This window comes from Microtus ochrogaster, unplaced genomic scaffold, assembly GCF_000317375.1.
Source record: "Microtus ochrogaster isolate Prairie Vole_2 unplaced genomic scaffold, MicOch1.0 UNK12, whole genome shotgun sequence".
In the NCBI taxonomy this organism is placed as follows: Eukaryota; Metazoa; Chordata; class Mammalia; order Rodentia; family Cricetidae; genus Microtus; species Microtus ochrogaster.
Window position 1 is genome coordinate 321,249 of NW_004949110.1, and position 18,988 is coordinate 340,236.

Genomic DNA, 18,988 nt, shown 5'->3' on the forward strand with positions numbered 1-18,988 from the left:
CCCAATAGATCAGCCCCACTGTCTCAGTGGGTGGGTGCACCCCTCAAGCGGACCTGCTACCAAGCACTTGAATGGGGTTTGTGAGGAGCGGGTGACACACTACTCTGATAACCGAGACAAGATAGAGAAGCACCTATTGGAGCTGGGGAAGATAGACCAGGCCTGAGGCTCTGCTCTCACTGACCCTAAGGGGATCAGCCAGTCACCAGATCATGTGATAAATGAAGTCACATGGCGGAGGGACTAGCCACCACTTAGCAGTTTAGGTTTGACTCATGTAGTCAGAGAAGACTACAGACATACCAAAAGTCAGGTCCAGACCAAGAAAACCTCTAAACAGATACGGTGTGCTTAAAAATGTGCATAGATGCTGAAGGAAGAATAGAAAATGGGTAGACTGTCATAGGAAAATAAATAAATAGTTTAATAATAATAAAAATGATAGTTAAAATAATACATCTTTAAAGGAAGAGTAATGTAGCATAAAAAAGAAAAGTGGCATAAAGATGGGAAATATTATAACACAGGGAGTTTGGACCCTATATGGTATTTGCTAATTTTGACTTTTTGAATGCTAACTAACATAACAGAAAATGGCAACTGCATTTGGAGATACTGAATTGTGGAAGAGACTGATCAATTAAATCAGACTCTATGCTTTAGGAAGGTTTCATTCAGCATTGGAATGAAAGTGAGAAAATGTATTGAATTTGGGAGAGGTTATTCTTTTGTTTCCTGTGGAACATAAACAAAAGATTATGGTTCTCTTCAAAATTGATAAAGATCAGATTTGATTGGGGGAGACCTCCCGAAAATCTGGGCTACTGACATGAAGATATAAACCAAGAATAATTATAGGACAGGTAACATATATGCTGATCCCTCTACTATGGGAATAGCTCTGAAACTGGATGAGACAAGGGAAATCTTGTTGGCTACACAAATCTCATGACATATTATTACATAAGATAAAGGTTTGGTTATACAATCCAAACAGACTTAAAAAGTTAAAAGATTTTACCTTCTCAAACATAAAACAAAAAAGTCATCTTTAACTGACTTGGACATACTGCACATTACGTACTTGTGTTAATACAGATATTTATGTTACCTTTAAAAGTTTATGAGGCCGGGCGGCGCACACCTTTAATTCCAGCACTCGGGAGGCAGAGGCAGGCGGATCTCTGTGAGTTCGAGACCAGCCTGGTCTACAGAGCTAGTTCCAGGACAGGCTCCAAAGCCACAGAGAAACCCTGTCTCGAAAAACAAAAAAAAAAAAAAAAAAAAAAAAAGTTTATGAGTTTTAAGGGAAAAAAAGAGACACCATTAATGACTAGTAACCCAGGTGATCCAGCCTCTCAGAATGCCTCTTGTTGCAGTTTTCTCAAAATTCTGCATCTAGAACAACTTCAAAGCTGCTAGCTGAGATGGCCCAACCTCATATGATGCTCCAGCCAAACTTCATATAAGTCCTACAACAACTAGCTCTCCCAGGACTTGATCATTATTCTCAGGGTCCCCTAAAGATTCCATAACCCCCAGACAACAGGACGTAGTCTACAAAACATAACATCCACATTTCCAAGAGGTGGGTGGGTAGATTTTTGTCATTCAATGGGTTATGGATGTTTTTCATCATTTAGAGGGGTTGGTTACAAATTGTTGTTAGTCATGGTTAGGGAGAAAGTTGAACAAAAAGATTAGGGTCAGGAATCTCATTTTGCAAAGAAAATGGGAAACATGGGAACGATAGGATAAAAGGGTAGATTATTGAATCTACTTAAACAAAAAGCAACTACCAGCTTCATATAGTTTATATTGGTATGAATTTTAAATGTTGATACAAATTTAAGGTTATTTTTATTATACTGTATATATGTTTCTACTCTTGTTTAAGACATTTTTGTATATTGATGCAAATTTAAAGTATATGTATACATATATATATATTTCTGTCCTTATTTAAGGTAGTTTATATATGCAGCTCGTTTAAAAATGTGATGTAAAGATTTATTTCTTGAAGGATATTTAGGATAATAAAGAAAGAAAAGTTAACAGTCACCTATAACAATCAAACTTAAAGTCATGTTAGGTATGTTTTCAAGGTCAAGCACAGATTATGTTCTAATCTGTGTTGATCTTCAAACATTCAGAGATCTATTGAATATGGCATTTAAAATTTTTAATAAAATAAAGATTTTTATGACAATGAGACACATCTGCTCCTGGAAGCACCAAATTACTTCAAAAAAAAAGGATGATAGGCATTGAAGAACCTCCACATAGAGTTTGCTTTCAGTGTGGCAAAGCTAACCATTTGGTCAAGAAACTGCCCTTGCCATGAGTGCTGCCAGTATGCTGTCTAAACTGGAAAGCAGAACACAAATGAAGGCAACTGTCAAACTTTGCCAAGACAAGGTAGGATAGTCCTTCAAAATTTTGCCTTATAGAAAAGTCTGTCAGATATTCTAGGCCTGTAGGCCAAAGATGGATGCTCCAACATTGCAAAGGAACCTTAGGTGACTGTCCAGGCAGCCAGATATCTTTGTCATTTCTTAGTTTTGAAAGTTGCTTACTCTGCACTTCCTGCTTACTTAGGAAATACTATATTCTTCTTGGATCTCTGATGAGGATTGGAGGCTAGATAGTTACAGTTTTCCTTGTTACCAAATTTTAAAAAAAACTCACAAAAGAAGCATAAAATATATAGGTGCATAAAAGTTTAAGTTGTTTATCTAAGAAAATATTCTGAGGTATAAAAAGATAGTTTTGAATTGCTAATACAAGTTAGGATACAAATAAATTAGGTTCAAAACTTTGGACTCACCAAGATGTGATAGATAATAGAATATCTTCTCTGAATTGCCAAGTGAATTAATGGACTGGGCATTGTGATATATTTCTTACTTGATAATTGTTCTTATTGTATATAGTTTTACTACACTAGAGTTAAAATCTTTCCTTTTTATTTGGACAAAAAGGAGAAATTTGTGGGATATTTGTACACTGTATGATGGTGCATTACTATGATTGTTTAATAAAAAGCTAGACATCCATTAGTGGTAGAAGGTGTAGGCAGGACTTCTGGGCAGAGAAAGAATGGAAGAAAAAATGAATCTTGGTGCATAAGAAACACCAGGAACACAGAAGAAGCAGGATGGGCAGTATGTGACAGAGTAAAGATCAATAGAACTGGGTTCATTTTCAGTTAAGGCCAAGCTTTCATAATTAATAATAAGTCTCTGTGTCTTTATTTGTGAACTGGCAGCACAAAGAAAAGTCTAACTATACCAGGCAAGACATAAATAGATCTTGGTTGTTATAAGCAACTAAGATTTAGTGACTATGATGGGAGCAAGATGGAATGACTTTGACATCCAAGACTTCTCAAGGGAAATGATGCTGATGCCAAGGAGATTCTCAATGGTAAATACTGGGTATACACATGACTGTATATAGTATGATCCGTGCATCAAAAACACAAAATATAGAGTGTGGAAGAGGTTGTCAGGAAAGAATCACTGTCTTAAGGGATGGATAGAGTTGACAGTAAATGTACTGTGTACCCTAAAATAGAGCGAAAGGATGGTTTGAATGTACTCACCATACAAAATCAGAATGGGTGGATATGTTAATCACCCTGATATGATTGTTACACAATATAAACCCCACACTCCTTAGTTTAATTTGCTACATTCAAGCTACCTTGAGCTACCCCAGTCTTCATTCTTATTGAAGGATATTTGCACTGAAAATGCTCTTTTTTAATTGTTCACACAATCTTGCCTCCCAGAGACTTTCACTGCCCTTTCCAAATTGACTTCTCTCCTATCATTCCATTTCCTCCATTTCATTGTACCTATTATTGATGATTGGAATTAGTTATATTCATTGATTGATTGTTGTCTGAATACACATGAACACTGAAGTTATGAGAGGAGAGATGAAAGAATCCATCCCTTACATCACTTGTATACTTCGTAAACATGTATAAGGCATATACACAAAGCTGATGAATCCGAATTTCATCAACAAACCATTGTGAATATGCTAATTGCTCAATAAAAGCAATTGACGAAGTACACAAATGAACAAGTCAAATGGCAGAGGAAAGAGTTGAACCAGAAAGAAGTATGTAGGGCCAATGTCCATTGTTAATGATGAAACTGAACTGTAATAAGAAAATAGCAAAATGCTAATTAAACTCATAGAGACACATACATTAAACATGGTAGAGAAAATGAGTTAGGAACAGCTCCTTCTTAAGACTTTTGAAATTATACAAGAATCTTTGAAATGTAGAACACGACTCTGAGTAGGCAGCATGAAAATGCCATATCTACTTCTTTATTAGCATGGTGACCACTCAGGCATATAGGCATAATTTATTAAGTGCTTTCCATGATCAATGAAAGGAGACTGTATTTGTAATAACCACAATTGCACTGCTGCTTCTAACAATAATTTTATGTGCAGGAGTTGATGAATCTTTTAGGAATTTTAATTAAACCACAATGAACTGGAGTCCGAGTTGAGATTCAGAGAGTCTGTTTATCAGGGACATCCTTCCATAAGCTGAATGCAGGGCTCTGTTCTTCCCAGAAACTAACAGGCTTCCTCTTTTCTGGATTCAATTTATTTTTCAACACTATAATGTTGCTTTCTTTCTTATCATTTTTGTGGGGAGGTTGATGATGTTGTAATGTGATTTTGTTTGGGGATTTGGTTTGGTTTGGGGTTGAGACAGGGTCTCAATCCTGGCTGACTTGGCACTCAGTATATAGGGCAGTGCCCCCAGACTCATGAAAGTCATACTGCTCAGCATTCTAAATGGTTGCACTTTATACATGTGCTACTGTGTCATACAACACGTTCCTTGCTCCCTTCCTAGACATCACAAGGACTAACGAATATATAAATAAAGTCACGTACAGCAAGATCTCAATGATTCATGTTCATGTTAGAAAAAAAATAGTTGGAGATTACAAAGTCTGAATTCTAGAGAACTAGGAAGTGATATGTGCTTTTCCAAAAAGCACATTCAATAATGTAAAGTAAGTTAACCGAGTATTGACTTTTGCTTGTACTTGGATGGAGGAAGCTAAATTAATGATAGATTAAAATGCCTTACAGGCACATATTGCATATTGATTTATCTCTTAGAGAAGACAGACATTTATTTTCCTACAAGATCCCATACATATTATTTAATTCACTTTTTCAGAGCACTTGGAAGAATATCAACCCAGATGCAGTCCAACTAAATGAGAACTTTGGATTGATGCATTTGATTTAATATTTTATTTAATAATTTATTGTAAAACTAAAATGTATTCTTTACCCACCATTGTATATCTACCCTACCATTTTTCCAAGCTTGTCTATGAGATTTCTGCTTAGATGTCAAAGTATTAATTACTTCTTCAAGTGTGGTGGACTCATAGTTAAAGTAATCACTCTTTTTTAAAGACTCAGGCAGGGAAGCCAGTAACATTTGAGAACAATAGAAGGGAGAAAAGGAACCAGACACATTCTTTCCTCAGCATCTCCCAAGACATAATTTGACAAGGGAAATATGTGCCGAGGCTTCTGACCAAGTCAGAGGTCACTCACTTCCTTCAGAGTTAAGGAATGCCTTCAAACCTCTGGGATAACAAAATTATGTTGAAGTTGTGTGTATATGGGGAAAGAGTAAGTAAACCATCAGAACAGAATAAAATCTAGAAAACCATATAATCAGTAGCTGTATACTACTATTGGGAAAGATAGTATTCCTAATAAGTGGCTCTGATTAATGGATTAATAGATGGCAAAATGTTCAAAGAAACAGTTCTTAATCTTCTACTTCATATTAGGTACAAATAAGAATTCCAAAGAGAACACATATATAACTATTAATATATATATTATTATATATATTGTACATAATATATATCGATAGAAGAAAACATAGAACATATTTAAGACTTTGGAGTCCATAAATACTTTTTTAGCAGGACTCAATTGTCAACAACACAAAGAAATTATAAATTTCTATATTAATATTTCTATAGCACTTCTATTCACAAAAAGTTATCATTGAGATAGTTTAAAAGGAAAGTTCACAGAATGGAAAATAGTATTTTTGTGCGTTATCTATAAAGGAATTAGTGGACAAAATACAGAATCAATTCCTATAAATCAATAAGAATGGGACATAACTCAGCAAGCAACTGGGTATAAACATAAAGAAAGACTTCCGGCTGGGCAGTGGTGGCTCACGCCTTTAATCCCAGCACTTGGGAGGCAGAGGCAGGCGGATCTCTATGAGTTCAAGACCAGCCTGGTCTACAAGAGCTAGTTCCAGGACAGGCTCCAAAACCACAGAGAAACCCTGTCTCGAAAAAACAACAACAACAAAAAAAGACTTCTGGGTAAATGGAAGACCAGAAGCTCTCTTCATCCTCATGTGAGCCAGTGAAGGAAAGGATCAGACTAAGAAAGAAAAAAAAAAAAACTCTACTGCAAAGAGAGGAAGATCTTTGGAATTCTACACAGGATGTGACAGGTTACATGAAAAGGGTAGCGGAATATGTAATCTACCTCGTGTGAAGTATGGGCCTTTGTTTACACTGTGCTGTATACACCAGGCTAGGGCATCTGTGAACCTTCGGGGATTCAGATTCACCTGTCTCTATCTCCCATCTCACTATAGGGGGAGTGGGATTGATTGCATAAGCTTTCTACCATGTGCAGTTTTCCATCAGTTCTGGGAATCTGAGTCCATGGCCTCAGGCTTCCCTGTCTACTTCCATGTCACAAGTATTCTATTAATTCCTCTTCCCCCTTCCATAATGTGTTTCCCTCCTCTCTTGATCACCTTTCTAATTTCCTCTCCCCCCCCCACACACACATATACATACACACACGATTTTAAGTCAAGAATCCACATATGAGAGAAAATGTGATAATTGTCTGAGTCTGGCTTCATTTGATTAACACAATAATCTCCGGTTACAATCATTTTCCAGAAAAAAATTAAAAACAATGACACAGCAAGTATTTTACCCACTGAATCATCTCTCCGAACTGGAAATGATATTTTCAAAACAGTGATATGCCACTCAATGGAATGAAATAGACTCTAGACCTTATTAGGAAGATATGGACATTGAGTGTCCACATACAATCCAAGGAACAGGACATATCTGCAGAACAGTATCTAGAAAGTCTTCAGCACTCTGTCCTAACCTTTAAGCATCTCTCATGACCCATCAGTCATACATGATACAGAAAGGGTGCATAAAGAATATTCATAACCCCAAGTCCTTCCTCCAGGAGCACCAATCTGCATCTTTCTGTCTTGAAATAAAAGTTTCTGCAGTATAACAGACAGCATGGACTGACTTGGTAGTCTCATTGACCACAGTACCCTTGTAGGTTGGACCTGAATAGCCATTCATTAGCAGAAAGAATAGATAAATGGTGATGTATTCGCAGGTTTGTGAAACAGCAGGAAACAGTGGAGATGTTATGAACATATAACATAATTGAGTGATTAATGATGATATTTCTGCACGGTTTTTGTGGGACTTGGAGCAGGAGGAGGACTAGTTTGCTCACATATTTTTTACTTTGTGATGGGGGAGAGTCTTCTGTTTTGTGTTACTTTTATTGGTTAAATAAAGAAACTGCCTTGGCCCTTTGATAGGACAGAAAATTAGGTAGGTGGAGAAAACAGAACAGAATGCTGGAAGAAAGAAGCCGAGTCAGTCAGTCGCCATGATTCTCCCACCAGACACAGACGCAGGTTAAGATCTTTCCTGGTAAGCTACCACTTCGTGGTGATACACAGATTATTAGAAATGGGTTAATCTAGATGTGAGAGCTAGCCAGTAAGAGGCTAGAGCTAATGGGCCAGGCAGTGATTAAAAGAATACAGTTTCTGTGAAATTATTTCTGGTGTAAAGCTAGCCGGGTGGTGGGATGCAGCCCGCCGCCGCTCCTTTCAACAACTTTGGAATCATTTAATTTGGGAAAAAGAATTAAGATGGACAGTTTGTAACATGTTCATAAACCTGAACCCTATACTTTATGGATAAAATAAAATCTCATTACAAGTTACTGCATATTTTCCATTTATTTGGATTACATTTGGAGAGGCAGATTTTACATGATAGCTTCAAACCAACATTAACCAAATTTTACACGAGCCATTTGAAAAAAGATCTAAAAATGTGCTTAGTTATTGGTATTATATAACATTTATCAAGCACCAAGAGTGTGCTGAGAGCTGTACAGAACAAACATAGAAAGACACCGTCCCTGCCTTCAAGGAAACCCATCTCTTTAGGGGCTTCACATAAAACTTACATTTCACACTCTGTTGTTCATAAGGCATAAATAAGGAAGGTTGTTGAATTTCTCACTATTACTTAATAAATATCTCATACTCCAGTTATACCAACAGTTACTCAAATCTTTACCTTAAAATACAAATTTCTGTAGTACAATATATAGTATATAATGATTTGGTATTCACACAATTGATCACAATATTCTTGTAGGTTGGTTATATTAATAATAGGAAGCATGTTGAATTCCAACATTTATAAATTTTCATACCATTAAACCATTAGCAGAGGGGTTTTGTGCAATAATATAAACAAAGTGTCACAAGGAATTAAGACAATGGCAACAATAGTACAGATATTCAGAACACTGATTGTTTTTATCATATCTATTAAGCTAGCCTTGCAATGTATTATTCACATGGCTGCATGCCCTAAAGTAACATGTAATTTATGATTAGCTGACAGCAGATGATGTGTGATTGGCTTCATTTTATCAGTAGTTTAAACAAGGAAATGCTAGAATAAAATGCCTGATAGCAGAGAGTTGAAAAGTTCTTTTGATTAGTGATTGCTTTTCTGCAAAGGCTGTGTTCAAAACAAATTCAGACTAGTAAAAAGGATGAAATTTTCTAAATTCCATCACTGTATAGAGACATTTGATTGCAAAATAATCCCTTCAATGGTAAAGTTATCTGATTAATGCTATAAATAAAAAAGCAAAAGAAAAAAACCAACAAAAATGAAATGAATTTGTAACATGAAGTGACTTAAGCTTTGGGTACAAAATATGTACTTTCTATAAAAAATTATAGAGCGAAATTATGACACTCAGTACAGAAGGTCAGTCAGTCACCTTCACCTTGGGAGGGAACATTGCAACAGGAGAGGAGGGGAACATATTATACAAAGGGATGCATACTTTTCTGTCAAGTAATCTATCTTACTTCATTATGAAAATTGAGTGGTTGGGGGAGCTAGGATGAGTCTGGTATCTAAGAAAAGCAAGTTTGGGGTCAAAGAGAAAGAGATATAACTATAAACATAATCTTTTATGAATTCTAAGACTCCAGGCATTCATGAGCTCATAGATATGGCAAAGGTGTGGTCCTTCAACAGCAGCCTCAGCACTATCTGCCTGAGGATGGCCACTTCCCAGAGAAAACCTCCTTCCTTACTTTCTCCTTCATGATCTGACTCCTGGTTTATTATCAGATCTAGATGCTTTCATTATGTGACAACATTGAGTTGGACTTATACTGGACTTAGAACAAGATTGGATTTCTTTGGTTACCTCCCCAGAAATGAAAAAGGTATTCGGAAATTCTATAGAGTTCTTTCACCTCTATGCTTGAATTATGTTTATAGTCATGCCCTCCCTAGGTAGCTAGGTACATGATCCACATAGGGCCCATTAGAAATAGATTTGTCCTAGTGCACTGTCAGTGGATGAAGTGTGACTGGCTTCATTATATCAGTGATTTTATATAAGGAGTGTTATCTGGCCTCCATAATCCCACTTGTCAAATAGAGGAATTGGGTTGGGATTTGACATAAAAGAAATTGAGGCAGGGTTTCTCTGTGTAGTTTTGGAGACTGTCATACTGGAACTCACTCTGTAGACCAGGCTGGCCTTAAACTCACAGAGACCCACATGCCTTTGCCTCCCAATTGTTGGGAATAAAGGTGTGTGTAATGCCAAGTTCAACAAAATTTTTATTATCTAGGAGAGTACATCTCTGCTGTTCTAAAGTCACAGATCAAGAAGTTGAAGGCTGAAGCTGCTATCTCTGACTCTCTGAGAGTTTAGTTTGTGTTGTGGGGCAGAATGGTGACATCAGAATGTGCTACAGAGTCATTGTTCACAATAAGGAGGTGGAAAAGGGACTCCAAAGGATGTAATCTAGTATATCCTCTTTGGAGTGAAAGAGACAATCTTATTTGAAGTGCCCAATCCAAAACAGAGCACCAAAAGACTAAAATTCTGACAACAGACATGTATTTATGCATGCATATATGTATGTATGTATGTGTGTGTATGTATTCATTTTCATTGCCAAGTCCTATTTCATTCTAAGGCTTAAGTTTCATTCACCTCATTGAAGATCCACTAGTAAACATAACATATCAATAGAAATAGAAATCATGATGACCTCTGTTGACATCTGTTAGCTTCCTAAAGTGCATTGTCTACTCTTCACTAGGGACAACAGGATCCAGTGCAGCAAGTTCAGCATCGTTTGAAATTATTTAGAATGGATGCTGGACTCCTATTGCTTTAGAAATTAGAAGGTGTCTCAGATTCCCCTTGCAGAAAGTGTACATACTTTCCAAAGTGATTATACTTACCACCACAATGTGTGTATGCAAGTTTATTATCAAATCAATTTAAGGTTTCTAGACTCTGTCAATCATTTTTCTTTAGTTTGTTGTAAGACACTAGACATAGATGTTGATAAGGAGTCTTTTCGCCAATTATTGTCAAAGCACCAATCAGGTGGAAACAGAGATCAAATTCTAATAAAATTGCAACAGCTTCTTGTATACTTGGAAAAGTCTTGCTCTCAATTTACTTAGCAGAGAAGACAACAAACAAAAATCAGATACTTAGACATGTAGATAGATAGGTAGATAGATAGGTAGATAGATAGATAGATAGATAGATAGATAGATAGATAGATAGATAGATAGATAGATAGATAGATAGATGATTAAATAGATTCTATTTTTTTTGCACTGCTGACAAATATTCAAAACTCTGGAGCAGATGTTGTAGTTGAGGAGACCTTAGTGCCTTTATCAGATTATCAAATAAACATTCTTTTAAAAGTCATTGAAAATGGTTGGTACCAGTGATGGACGGAAACCATGGTTTAACGTTAGAATGTCAAAGTGTCACCATTGTCTTTGCTCTTCAAGGCACAAGGACAAGTTCCAAACTCTTCAAAGTAGGGTGTCGGGTACCACCAAGAGTTTGAAAATCAAGGAACAGAGCCACATGCCAGAGCAAGAACAGGACATCCTTTGGGCTGTCAGTGACCGTCAGATGTTGAACTACCCCAGCAGGAAAGCCTCCCATCATGATGGGGACAATAGATATGTGGCCTACTCATTCTGCAAAAAAAAAGAACACTGTATATCATGCTCGGTGTGGATGTACGGCTCCTTGCTACCTGGGCCCAAGGAGAAGGTTCAGAATATCGCTATGAAGAAGTGCAGGAATTCAGAAGTTCTACACTGGCAATGGCAGAAGGGCAAGGAGGAAGTCAGTAGCCCTTGATAACTGAATAGAAGCCACATTCTTGGTGGACACATCCAGTTATTTCACCAGCAACAGTCTTAGACTGTTAAAGAAACTGATCCCACCCCTGTTGCCTTTTCATCTTTGTGACACCATCAGCTCCTCCAAAGAGCAGGTATTGGATCTGTTCTGCATAACTTAATGCCCACTATGAATCATCATCAAAATGAAAGAAGACAATTAATTAGTCTTCCTTTTTTTTCCTTTGCTTGGAATATTCAATTTTTTTTTACAGATAATTCATGGCCTTCATTATGTGGAAAAAGGTACTGTACTTTTGAAAATATATCAGAGTCTAACTACAGCTTAGCTTAATAGCTAGGTAGACTTCTTTCTAGAGGATATACTCTCTGAAGAAAACCTTCAGCCCTGTAGAAAAGCATCTGAGTTTTTTTTTTTTTCTCTATTTCAACAAATATCCACACTGAGGTGAGCTTTAGAAATCCAGAAGAAAACAGTGGAAGCTGTGAGCTGCATGTAATGTTGGGTCCACAGGTTCAGGACTTCATCGTGCAGATGGGCACAACAATGACAAGAATGACTGTGCATGCAGCCGCAGTGATGAGAGCAGCAATCTTGCAGACCTTGGCTCGTCGGAATTCAGCTTCTTTTCGTTTTAGCAATGAATCATAGCCTGGAGTATAAATATCTTCCATCCAGTATTCTAAGTTGTTTGGGTTTAAAGATTCTTGAGTCTAAAAGTAAAGAGATGTTAGAAATACAGTTAATACTTGAGACCAGGTCCAAGACATCCTGACGACTTCCACTCCTGGAATATTTAAAAGTTATCTGCAGTTGGTAGCTAGCAATGCCAGCATCATAAGATGCTTTCCCATTAGGCCTATGCCAGAGAATGACTTCTAGGGACCCATCCATACATCATGGACTGCACTGACTCCTCCCTCACTAAAACTGGCACAAAACTCATAGGTCATCTCTGTATAAATCAGCAAAATGGCCGAGACAAGACTCAACTTTAAGGGCATGTGACCAAGAGTAGGTTAGCTCCACTGTAAGGGAAGCAAGAAAAGTCATTGAAAAATAATCTCTACCAGAACCTTCTGTAAGCAAGATTGTCTTATTTCTAGTCAGCTCATTTCTCAGAGCTTTTACTAAAAATCAAAGGCACCTCTAGCTCAATCAAAATGTAAACTATTTTCATTTCAAGCATTTGCACAAGTAAGTTAGAACACTGTTCAAAGTAAAGGACTGCAGACCCATGGCCGACTGTCCACTCTGGGCCTGTGTTGCTGATAATTCTAGACTAAGTGACACTTTCCCCCAAAATCAGCTCCTACAACAAATGCCTACTGAAGATTAATGCATTGTCTGCAGAGGAAGTATCATATTTAACCTACATTTCCCATAGACTCCATTGCACGTCAATGGCTAAAATCTCTTTTCATGAAGCAGAGCTATGGTCTTGTTTTATGATAAGCATTTAATAATGTGACATCAAAAAAGCAACAGCACATTACAGTCCCAAGTGAGGCCACCTAAATCTCTAAATCACAACCCAACACCTATTGTGAGAAGGGTTTTTAGACTGTTTATGTTTTAAAACACGAGCACATTAAATTTACACACAAAGGATCAAAAACCAAAGCAAATCCCGTGCCTACAGAACTGAGAAACCTCAACTGTGGCACACTGTTGCTGGAGTAGCCATGCCTCTAAAACATGCTCAGTGTTTCCCACCCGCCCTATCTAGAGATAGTTCCTTCTGCCCCTTGCTCTGCACCACAGTGTGTGATCAGTCAAAAAAAAAAAAAAAAAAAAAAAAAAAAGAGCAAGAGGAGAGACGGTAGAGCAATGTTTCTCCCAGGCTTCTTCCTGCAGGTTTAGCCTGCAACAGCCAGGCGCCCACCAGATTCTAACTTGCATAGCTTTCTGCCCTTGGACCGTCAGTCCCAAGAAAGGCAACAGCTCCTTTCTCCCTTCAGTCTGCTCTCTCTGGGTGTTTCACTGACCATTTCTGGCCCTTAACCTGCTCACAGCACAGCAAACACCCCTCTTTCCCAGCAGCTCTTCCCATCATCCCTTTGGGCATGCCATCTGCTTCCTGCAGAGTCCTGACAACTCACTGCCATTCAATAGCAAGATTTCATCCTTCCTGTTGATAACTACTATATATTTGAGGGAGGGGTTGACAGACTCTGGCCTGCAGGCCAGTTTTGATTGGCCATCGGGATCTGTACAGTTCTCCAATTCTGAATGATTTTTCTATCTTGAAATAATTTAAGTAAATCAAATGAAGACAATATTTGGTGGCATGTAAAGACTGTGTGAAATGCTAACTTTGATGGCCCAAAGTAAGATTATCAGAATCATTCACAAATCATCTGGAGCCACTCTGGTGCTGCAGTGGGTAGGAGGGACAGGATGGATAACAATGAACAGTGGCTGGAGAAAAGAACTTAGCATGCCTGGCTTCAACACAGCTTATAAATTTTGCAAGCCGTATAGAAGGGCAGAAGGCAGTGCTGGCCTCCCATGATATCCCTAATATAAACCAGATATTTATGTTCTTGATGTGGGGAAAGCCTGTAAATATCCTTGTAAGAAACTCCTAGAACCTAGTGTCTGCTGCTGGAGTTGAGCAGCCTCTCCCTGGAACTGATCTAAAGACCACTACTTAGAACTATAGTGCCCCCCCCCACATGCACGCAAATACACGCATGTACAAACACAGGCTTTCAGATGTTCATGCATATGTGCAACATGCACACACAATTCATATGCAAGTGTATATATATCAACACATATGCACACACACAGACTCTCTCTCTCTCTCTCTCTCTCTCTCTCTCTCTCTCTCACACACACACACACACACACACACACACACACAGCTCTGTTCTCCATAGACACAGTTGGGCCCCACTTGCTCTCCCTGACATGAAAATCCTTCTGCAGATGAATGCGCATTCAATAAGGAAGAGAGGCCTGTTTTGCTGGAATACTGACCTGTCAGGTGAATGATGTGTCCACGAAGATTAGGTTTGGGTGGAAGGCTAAACTAACAGCCTTCCATGCCCTATAGCTTTGAAGACAAACTCTGGTCATTATGTCCAAAATAAGCTGCTCTTTCCCCCGATTTCCCAGGGCTGGTGCAGGAGAAAAGCAGCACACACAGGGAGCAGAGATTGGGGGCTTTGGTCCCTCCATCTCAGAACAAGGCAATCAGCCTCCTCTCACAGCTATCTACACTTTGTTATGGGCTAAGAGTCTGCCTCAGAAATAAACTATTTTAATTAGTTTTGTTTTCAATAACGTCAAGCTGTAATGGCACCACAGCACAAAGAGGTAATACCCAGATTCCCAGGGACACCGCACACAGACTCACTTGTAATTAGGCCTGCCAAATGATGAAAATAAAGCCAGGCCTAAACCAGTGCCTACCCCCTCGGTGGGTATCATTAATGCATTTATATATGAACAAAAACGGGCCCCAAGAAACCTGTTCCAAAGCTAACCTGGAACAGCACTCCAATCTCTGCAAAGCAATGCAAACAGATAAGCTGGCGACTCTACTCCACCTGCCCTGGTGTCTGCCCTGCTGTTCTGCCAACACATCAGCGGGCAGTGAGCCCTATCCCTTCAGTATGTGCTGTTGGATACTCGAACCTTCCGTTGTTAAGCAGTTACCTAAAGCTCTGTAACCCAAATGTCTGTTGCTATTTTATGCTAATCTTATGGTTATTCTTTAAAACCCTGGAACATTCAAACTGCATGCTGTCATTCCCTAAACTTGCAAAATCTGTTTTCAAGGTCGCTTCCAGGGCATGGTGAAATATTGGTTATTACAACCTATTGAGCTGTTTCTAATTCTGAGCATTTTCTGGCTGGTAGGTTATGATAACCTAAGCACGCTGATCAAGGGGGGCCACGTATAGCAAAGTTGTACAGAGGTCTGCTTGTGGGAGACTTGAGTCATGATCTAGCCTACTTATCATCAGGAAGATGACAGGGAAGAGAGAAGCCCAAAGTGATAAGTGGCGTGTGGTATGCATGGGTATATTATTTCAAGTGTAGGAGGGGCTGGGGAGAGTTTAGAGTGTTCCTGAACTTGCTTGAATTCCTACCATTTAAGTTCCCAGATATACAAGTGTGATTATATTCCTTTTGTCTGAGATTAAGTTCTGTTAAACTCCCAGCAATAGCAAAGGGGATGCTGCATAGGAAAGAGAAGAGGAAGAACAGGAGGAGACTTATTGTCCAATGGTCCAGTATAGATCCAGACCTGTCTGACCTGGGCCAACTCACTGGGCTTCCTGCTTCCATTGTTTCCTAGTTTATAAACTGGAGATGGTCAGAGCAATGCCTGTCTCACAGGCAACTGTGCCTGGAACTAAGAGATGGATGTGAAAGGTACCATGTACACTGCCTGACTGCAGCATCCTCAACCAGCTCCTGAGTGCCACCCTCTCAATGCCAATCAGCGGCAGGTTCTTTATGTATATTATTTTCAGTTCTCACAACAATGCCATATTAAGGTGGATATTTTTATGCCCATTTCACAGGTGAGAGGATTGCAGCTAAAGCAGGTGAAATAAGTGCTCCACATCACAATGTGTTGTGAAGAAGCTTTGGATTAAGTCCTGGTGCTGTTCAAATCCGTTGCCTTTTCTCTGTCGCATGCTGTACCTCCCACACCACCCTTGTTTAGAGAAAGGCCATGGCATAAGAGCTTTGCCATCATGGGCCTCCAAACAGCTCTCACCATCCATGCTTCAAGTGCACAGGCTGTCTGGAGACAGCGCATTCCTTTGGTGCTATGGCCTCTCTCTCCACACAGTTTAGCCCACGGGTGGTCACAAGGATTCCTTTGCAAGGGCGTGGAAACATAGACAGACGTGCTGTGAATGGAATTGAGCTGCCCACCAAAATAAAAGTGCAACCAAAACCCAGCCCTGTGGTGGGTGAACAAAAAAGCATGCCCTCTAGCCATAACGGCATTCATAGACCTTCCAGGAATGGCTCTTACCTGGGGTGGCTCCATATGGAAACATAATCCATAGCTTGGCTCCCACAAACATGCTTATCCCACGTGCTACATATGGAAGGAGAAATCAGCTTGTGTATCATTAAACAGTTTGGCTCAGGTCTTGTGAGCAAAGATTAGAATTTGCACTTGACTTTAAATGCATCATTAGCAAATCAGATGGCCAACATATCTATAAAGCAAGCACCCTCATTGTTAAATACTTAGAAACAAATCCGCAAGGTGTAAACCCCCTTGTTTAAAACAACAACGAAAAAGACCACTCTCCTCTCTGGTTTATTAACTTTCAGAATGCTACAGCAAGGACCCAAGGAGTGTTTGAAGGTTGAGGGAGCGGCCAGATTTAAGTCATCCACAAAGCCCACAACAGGGCTCCTCCCACCCAGAAACAATGAGTCTCACCTGCAGGTCCAGGGCTGTCAACTTGCCCTTGTCACCAGAGTTCCGAGCATACTCCTCTATGGTCCAAGAAGGCTGGCCCCGCTTAACCTCAGCCAGCTCAGTCAGCCGCATGTCTGTGTACAGGGGGTTGCTCTTCATGTGGGCCTTGAGGGAGGTGGGATAAGGATGTGGACTGAATACTTGCTCTACCAGGAAGCCATCTTTGGGCTGCTTGGGCAGTCGGTGCTGTGGGGGAATGTCATACTGCCGGTCTGCCTGTAGGGAAGCACAGAAACATCCAGAAAAGCCACAGAGATGCCGTGAGATCTCACAGTACCTTTGAGCAGCCAGTCAACTTTTTATCAATGAGATCCTAGTAGACACCCAGACAGGAACATGAGTTTACTTGTGAACCCATACAAAGTCTGCCTGTTTGGGGAGAGATTCTCTAAAGAGAGCTTCTGATCCTGACAGTGCTAGGAAGAGCAGGTGTTCCCACATCTAGAGAAGTTCCTATGACCTGGTCCTTACATCATCCTCACCACAATTGGCTCCTCTTGCACAGTCAGATAATGGAGCTCAGAAAGACTCAATTATTTGTATGAGAACACACAGCAAAGCACGGTTTTAAACCTAATCAACTAGTTTTCGAGTCTTTGATTGGCTCTTGTATGTTACTGACCCTTCTTTTCTGTCCCTCTTCACACTGAGACTCAATGAGTGAAAGACACAGGCCATTCTTCAGGGAATTGCTTGAAAGTTCTGCTGAGAGCCTGCCTTGACAGACAGAAGCCAAGCTGGAAATCCCACACAGAGAGTGGCACGCGGCCCTTTCAAAGGAATCAGTACAGCACTAAAGATAAAGGAGCAGCTTGGGCAGCAGCGTGGAGGTGGGAGTGTCTGAAAGGGCCTGATGTCAATTATGTCCACAGGCCATGAGACACATCATGGGCTATTCTATTCCCAGTGAGCCTGTAAGAGCAGGGCCTCTGATCTTTTTAACATCTACCTGGAGGCCACCGGTTTTTCACAAGGATGACCCTCCAGCTAGTACTCCCTCACAGATGGGATGGGGTGGATCTCTGTGATCTCAGAGGGTTGCATACAGACCCTTTGGCTAGAGCTCGCCACACTAAACTGTAACTGCTTATCTGCCAGCCTGCCTTCTCCACTGAACTGAGTTTCTCCAAGGCAGGGAATAGTTTGTTTGTCCTTTAATTGTGGCCCCAGCAAAAATGGTACTAATAAATAGGACACTCCATCAGGATTTGTCTAAAGGATAGAAACCAATGATATGGCCCTAAGGTATGAGAAAAAAAAGCAAAGCATTCAATATGAAATAACAGAAAGAGGAAAAGAAGAGCGCGAGGGGAGGTCATGTGACAAGTGAACACATGATGAGCACATGTGTGTGGCTGTGAGTGTGCGTATCATACACCTGAATGTGGGCTAAAAACACATACCAGCATACCTGATCCACTGGCTCATGCCCAGAAGTGATGTAACTCAGCTATTCAAAACCATGGAGGCTACCGACAGAGGAACAGTAAATCAGGCAACATGGGCTTCCTTCTTATTTTCTAACTCTTCAAAGCCAAGGATTTTCTAACAGGCTCCATTGGCTTTATATATTCTGCTCATGTCTCATTCCCCAGTCCTAATGTAAGCAGATTTTGCACAAATCTGGGGATGACAGAAATCTCCATGAAGATAACCTTGTGGTAGCCATTGGGCTAGCTGTCTACCCACCTCTCTGCCTGGTGCTAGGCTGCAGCACTTCATAGCATCTTCTCATTAACATTTCAGCATCATAACTACAATTCTCCCCACTGTGGATGTGCAAGATCAGGTGAGAGAGGCTAAGAGGGAGACTATATGCTGCACAGAGCCAGGGTTTGAACCATTTCATACTTCTAAGAACATCTCATTGAGGCCCAGGATTGTTCTTACTACGGATGAGTTTATACTCTA

The 18,988-nt window shown here is 39.8% G+C and overlaps 1 protein-coding gene across 3 annotated transcripts in view; it reads right to left on the reverse strand.

Moving 5' to 3' along the window:
- Positions 1-11,010: 11,010 nt before the first annotated feature.
- Minar1 (membrane integral NOTCH2 associated receptor 1) overlaps positions 11,011-18,988 on the reverse strand; it is a 32,594-nt gene continuing 24,616 nt past the window's right edge. For 2 of the 3 annotated variants that reach the window (XM_005366635.3, XM_026789028.1), the window contains exons 3-4: positions 17,039-17,293; positions 11,011-12,326 (exon numbers count right to left, since the gene is read on the reverse strand). In XM_005366635.3, coding sequence (XP_005366692.1) covers positions 12,129-12,326; positions 17,039-17,293 — 453 coding nt within the window. In that variant the 3' untranslated portion in view covers positions 11,011-12,128. Of the gene's footprint in view, positions 12,327-16,618; positions 16,685-17,038; positions 17,294-18,988 lie in introns of all 3 variants that reach the window. The other variant, XR_003378653.1, reaches the window with a different exon arrangement.